At 47.7% G+C, this 6,557-nt stretch overlaps 1 protein-coding gene across 1 annotated transcript; it reads left to right on the top strand.

The window, feature by feature from the left end:
* Positions 1-2,663: 2,663 nt before the first annotated feature.
* On the top strand, positions 2,664-5,233 carry LOC112074813 (regulating synaptic membrane exocytosis protein 3-like). Its single transcript, XM_024141913.2, has 3 exons — positions 2,664-2,679; positions 4,255-4,436; positions 4,877-5,233. Exons 1-3 carry the CDS (start codon positions 2,664-2,666, stop codon positions 5,090-5,092), a joined length of 414 nt encoding a protein of 137 aa, XP_023997681.2. The 3' UTR covers positions 5,093-5,233.
* The last annotated feature ends 1,324 nt before the right edge of the window (positions 5,234-6,557 follow it).

Here is a 6,557-nt window from a genome sequence, read left to right as displayed (position 1 = left end):
AGGGTGGAGTAACATTATTAAAGTGACCAGTGATTCCCTGTCTGTATGTGGGGCAGCAGCCTCTAAGGTGCAGGGTTGAGTAATCGGGTGAAAGCCGGCTAGTGATGGCAACTTAATAGTCTGACGGCCTTGAGATAGAAGTTGTTTTTCAGTCTCTCGGTCCCAGCATTGATGCACCTGTACTGACCTCTCCTTCTGGATGATAGCGGGGTGAACAGGCCGTTGCTCGGGTGGTTAATGTCCTTGATGGCCTTACTGTGACATTGGGTGCTGTAGGTGTTCATGCCCTCAGACAAATCATCAAACAGGCAAAGCTTCAATACAGGGCTAAGATTGAACCCTCCTGTACTCCTTGTTCACTCACGACTGCTTGGCCAAGCACGAATCCAACACCATCATTAAGTTTGCAGATAACACATCAGTAGTAGGCTTGATCACCGACAACGACGAGACCGCCCATATAGGGAGGAGATCAGAGACTTGGCAGTGTTGTGCCAGGACAACAACCTCTCCCTCAACGTGAGCGAGACAAAGGAGATGATCGTGGACTACAGGAAAAGGAGGGCCGAACATGCCCCCATTCACATCGAAGGGGCTGTAGTGGAGCGGGTCAAGAGTTTTAAGTTCCTTGGTGTCCACATCACCAACAAACTATCATGGTCCAAACACACCAAGAAAGTCGTGAAGAGGGCACTGCAATGCCTTTTCCCCCTCAGGAGACTAAAAAGATTTGGCATGGGTCCCCGATCCTCAAAGTTCTACAGCCGCACCATCGAGAGTATCCTGCTTCACCGCCTGGTATGGCAACTGCTCGGCATCCGACCGTAAGGCGCTACAGAAGGTAGTGCGTACAGCCCAGTACATCACTGGGGCCAAGCATCCTGCCATCCAGGACCTATATACTAGGCGTTGTCAGAGGAGGCCCAAAAAAGTGTCAAAGACTCCAGTGACCCAAATCATAGACTGTTGTCTCTGCTACCACACTAGAAGTGGTACCAGAGCACTAAGTTTAGGTCCAAAAGGCTCCTTAACAGCTTCTACCCCCAAAGCCATAAGACTCCTGAACAACTAATCAAATGGCCACCCAGACTATTTGCATTGACACCCCCTTTTTTTGACTCTCCTGCTACTCACTGTTTATTATCTATGCATAGTCACTTTACACCTTCCTACATGTATAAATTACATCAATTAAAATGTACCCCCGCACATTGACTCAGTACCGGTACCCCCTGTATATATGCTCATTATTGTTATTTTATTGTGTTATTTATTTATATGTATTTTTTACTTTAGTTTATTTAGAAAATATTTTCTTAACAATTTTTTTTTAACTACTTTGTTTATTAAGGGCTTGTAAGTGAGCATTTCAAGGCCTACAACTGTTGTATTTGGCGCATGTGACAAATAAAATTGTATTTTATTTGGTGTCCTGGAGGGCACGCAGTGTACCCCGGGTGATACGTTGGGCAGACTGCACCACCTTCTTGTGAGCCCTGGGGTTGCTGGCAGTGCAGTTGCCGTACCAGGCGATACAGCCCGACAGGATGCTCTCAATTGTGCATCTGTAAAAGTTTGTGAGGGTCTTAGGGGCCACACCGAATTTCTTCAGCATCCTAAGGTTGAAGAGGCGCTGTTGCCCCTTCTTCACCACACTGTCTGTGTGGGTGGACCATTTCACATTGTCAGTGATGTGTACGCCAAGGAACTTGAAGCTTTTCACCTTCTCCACTGCAATCCCGTAGATGTGGATAGGGGCGTTCTCCCTCTGCTGTCTTCTGAAGTCCATGATCAGCTCCTTTGTTTTGTTTACGTTGAGGGAGAGGTTATTTTCCTGGCACCACTCCGCCAGAGCCCTCACCTCCACTRTGTAGGCTGTCTCATCATTGTTGGTAATCAGGCCTACTACTGTTGTGTCGTCTGCAAACTTGATGATTGAGTTGGAGGCGTGCGTGGCCACACAGTCATTGGTGAACAGGGAGTACAGGAGGGGGCTGAGCATGCACTCTTATGGGGCCCCAGTGTTAAGGATCAGTGTAGTGGAGGTGTTGTTTCCTACCTTCACCACATGAGGGCAGCCCGTCAGGAAGTCCAGGACCCAGTTGCAAAGGGTGTCGGTGGCACGGGGTAGTTTTTATATTTTTATAAATCTTTACTTTACTAGGCAAATCAGTTAAGAACAAATTCTTATTTACAATGACGGCCTACCCCGGTCAAACCCTAACCCTTACTACGCTGGGCAAATTGTGTGCCGGCCTATGGGACTCCCAATCACAGCCGGTTGTGATACAGCCTGGAATCGAACCATGGTCTGTAGTAAGGCCTCTAAAACTGAGATACAGTATCTTAGAATGCTGCACCACTCGGGAACCCAAAGCGGGCGAAGGTGTTTCACTTGTCCAGGAGCAAGACATTGGTGTCCGCGACGGGGCTGGTTTTCCTTTTGTAATCCGTGATTGTCTTTAGACCCTACCACATACTTCTTATGTCTGAGCCGTTGAATTGCGACTCCACTTTGTTTCTGTACTGACGTTCTGCCTGTTTGATTGCATTACGGAGGGAATAACTGCACTGTTTGTATTCGACAATATTCCCAGTCACCTTGCCGTGGTTAAATGCGCTGGTTCCCGCTTTCAGTTTTGCGCGAATGCTGCCATCAATCCATGGTTTTTGGTTTGGGTAGGTCTTATTAGTCACAGTTGGAACAACATCTAGGGCTGTGGCGGTCACTAACTCTTTGTCAGCCGGTTATTGTCAAGCAAATAACTGTCGGTCTCACAGTCATTGACCGTTAATTAACATAAACACATTTAGCATTTCTTGGCTTCCACAAATGGCCTACAAGCCATTTTWAAAAGTATAATAATTCCATGTAATGTAGCCTACATCTAAACAATAAATCCATTATTTATTTTAGACAGTTCTAAAGAAACATGATATGAAGGAAATGTAGTCTATTTCAGAAGAACAGAATAGCATACTCTGAGTTGTTCTTATGTTAGGTCCTGATCTGGCTATGCCATATGGCTGTAGGCTACACGAGTTCATTTAGCAGGTCCTGATGTGGCTATGCCATATGGCTGTGGGCTACGCTAGTTCATTTAGCAGGTCCTGATCTGGCTATGCCATATGGCTGTGGGCTACGCTAGTTCATTTAGCAGACAAGATTTGCTTTTGACTCTGTGTCGTTATCTTATGTTATTTTATAGTATGAAGAATACAATTGAACAAATCTGAATAAAATATAAATATTTTCTCCAAGCCATTTGAGGGAGTGCGCACATGCGGCTATTCTGTGTTGAGTGGTTAACAAAGAAACAGGTCCTCCTATATACTTAATGTAGAGTTATTAATGTAACTTTAGTTGTTCTACAAATGTTGGGCTATATGTTTACATTTTTAATACATTGCAAGGCTGCATGATGATTTGAAAACAAAGTTGCCTGAAGAGTGTTAGTGACAGCATATAATTCACAAGTGAAAAAAAGACATTGTTTCTTATGCTGGGCATCATTCACAAGTGATAATATATCATTCACAAGTGATAGGCTAATATTGTCACCCAGCAGACTATTCTTGATTCAATCTTGTCTTTAGATATACTAAATAATACATGTGTGAAATTTGTTTTGATTTAAAATGGACCATTATCATGCACCTGTATCGAAACAGGGGCAGCGGGAAATAAATAAATGTCATCTATGTACTTAAATAGCGAATGGAGGATGTTTTTCCCGTGGTTTATTTTCATGCCAGCCAGGTAGGCTATACTCCTGTTGTAAATATAAACAATATGCTTAATGTTAGGAAAGTTGAGAAATAAATATAGTCGGCCTAGACTATTGAAAGCTGATGGGAACCTCCTCTTTTTATTAGAGGCCATCAATCTGTTTTCTTACGCAATTGCATAGCCTATAGAAATGTTGCGCAACATGAGCTCATGAGCTCAGATTTTCGAAAACATTTGCATTGATGTCAGATTGATTAGAGGGACAATAGAGTGCTGAGTACCAGGCAGTTAGCAAGTTTGGTAGGATACTAATGACCAGCAGCAGGATCAGAACTTGGAGAAGCCTAATTACCATGACTAAACGGTATTGTGTAGAGAGTTTTTGAAGAGTACTACAGGCAATGTGTTGATAGAACTTCAGTAGCGTTTTCCTCAAATTGGCTTTGTGAATTTCTTGTACACTGACTAGTCACAGGCTTGATTTGAATAGAAACAACTTTATATTTCATCCTGACCAATCACAGGGGTAATTGGATTGAAATCACTTAATCATTCATTTCCTGCAGCGACCTATGTAAAGGTGTATGTGTTGGAGAATGGGGCGTGTCTGGCTAAGAAGAAGACCAGAGTGGTGAAGAAGACTCTAGACCCCTCCTACCATCAGGCCCTGCTGTTTGAAGAGAGTCCTCAGGCCAAAGTCCTACAGGTAAATACCTAGCTATATCTAGCAATCTAGAAGTGGTAGAAATCGTATTTGTGGTTCCAGAACCCCATAAGTTCGTCTCTGTGGTTCCAGAACCCCATATGTTTGTCTCTGTGGTTCCAGAACCCCATATGTTCATCTTTGTGGTTCCAGAACCCAATATGTTCGTCTTTGTGATTCCAGAACCCCATATGTTCGTCTTTGTGGTTCCAGAACCCCATATGTTCGTCTTTGTGKTTCCAGAACCCCATATGTTCGTCTTTGTGGTTCCAGAACCCCATATGTTCGTCTTGCATGGCCGGATAGTATTTAATGACTTAATTTTGTTGCATCTCTAGCAGCAATACCATTTTTGGGATGGTTAGCTAATCAAAGCATTGACTTAATTTCCCGTCCCCCTTCTCTCTCTCCCCACCTCTCCCTCCCTCCCCTCTCTCTCCCAGGTGATTGTGTGGGGTGACTATGGGCGGATGGACCACAAGTGCTTCATGGGCATGGCTCAGATCATGCTGGATGAGTTGGACCTTGGTGCCACGGTGAGCGGATGGTACAAGCTGTTCCCCACCTCGTCTCTGGCTGACCCCAGCATCGGACCCCTCACACGGCAACTGTCCCAGTCCTCACTGGAGAGCTGTGCCACCAGCCCCTCCTGTACCTAGACAGAGAGAACTATATAGCAACAGTACACACACACACACACACACAAGAAGGGATACATACACACACACACTCATCATGCAGATATTATACACGCAGAAACGCAGTCAGACGTGTATACATGCAGGCTTCTGCATACACACGTGCCCATACATAAACGCCCCCCTGCCACACACACACACTCCAACACGCTGATCCTCAGATCCATCCCCATAACTACGTCAGATTACATGATTTACCAGAACATAGCATTATAGTAGCACTACTTACTGCCCAATATCCCTGTCCCCTGTCCCCGGACCCCTGTCCCATCTCAGAATCCCTGTCCCATCTCACTGCCCCCTGGCTCCCTGTCCCCTGTCCCTGGCCCACTGCTGTCCCTGCCATGTCCCTGTCCCCTGTCCCTGCCTGCCCTCCCTGTCTGCCCCTTGCTCCGCCCTCCTGCTCCGCTGCCGCTGCCCCCTGTCACCCTGACCGCCTGACCCCTGTCCCTCGTCAGAATCCCTGCCCGCTGTCCCCACTGTCTCCCATCTCGAATCCCTTTCCCCTGTCCCCTGTCGTCCCGTGTCCCCCTGCTTCCTTCTGTCCCATCTTCAGAATTCCCTGATCCCCTCCCCTGTCCTCCTGCCCCTCTCCGCCTGCCCCTTCCCCTGCCCCCTGTCCCCTATTCCTGCCTCCCTGTCCCTCTGTCCCCTGTCCCCTGTCCCCTGCCCCCTGCCCCCTGTCCCATGACCCTCCCCCTGTCCCCTGCCCCCTGTCCCCTGCCCCCTGTCCCCAGCCCCCTGCTCCCTGTCCCCCTGTCCCCTCTGCTTGTCCCCTGCCCTCCTGTCCGCCTCCCTGTCCCCCGCCCCCTGTCCCCCTGCCCCTGCCCTGTCCCCTGTTCCCTGCCTACCTGTCCTCCCTAGTCCCCTGCCTGCCCCCTGTCCCCTGCCCCTGCCCTCTGACTCCCCCTGTCCCTGTTCCTCCCTGCCCACTTACTAGTATTAATCCCTGTCTCCTACTGTCCCCTGCCCCTCCCCGTGCTCCCCTGTCCCCTGTCCCCTTGCCCCTGCCCCCTGCCCCTGTCCCTGTCCCCTGTCCATCTCAGAACCTGCCCCTGCCCCCTGCCCCCTGTCCCCTTTCCGCTTCTGCCCCCTGCCCCCTGCCCCCTGAGTGGATGCCCATTTTGACATTTCCCTGATCCCAGAATTCCTAAGGCTAATGCTCCCAAAAATGGCAGCCTTTGAACCTATCCCACATACTAGTGCACTACAATGAACCAGAGCCACAGGGAATAGGGTGCATTTGGAACAAAAGGCATTTCTTTTTCTTTCTTTCTCCAATCGCCAGGGTCAGGTCAGTTGTCCGAAAACCAGTTTTTAAAGTCTCTATGCCAAACTAAGAAGAAAAACGACTTTATTTTTTAAACCCAAAGCAGATTGTACTGTTACTACTCAGGAGTGCTAGTTATGACAATTCTACGTATTG

Source organism: Salvelinus sp. IW2-2015, unplaced genomic scaffold (assembly GCF_002910315.2).
Source record: "Salvelinus sp. IW2-2015 unplaced genomic scaffold, ASM291031v2 Un_scaffold2827, whole genome shotgun sequence".
NCBI classification, from domain to species: Eukaryota; Metazoa; Chordata; class Actinopteri; order Salmoniformes; family Salmonidae; genus Salvelinus; species Salvelinus sp. IW2-2015.
Note: the sequence above shows the minus strand (reverse complement) of the source record. Positions and strands in the feature narration are given on the sequence as shown.

Excerpts from the sequence above, each read along its gene's own strand:
- LOC112074813 (XM_024141913.2), top strand. Across the intron at positions 4,437-4,876 it reads CTCAGGCCAAAGTCCTACAG|GTGATTGTGTGGGGTGACTA; the intron begins GTAAATACCTAG and ends TCTCTCTCCCAG.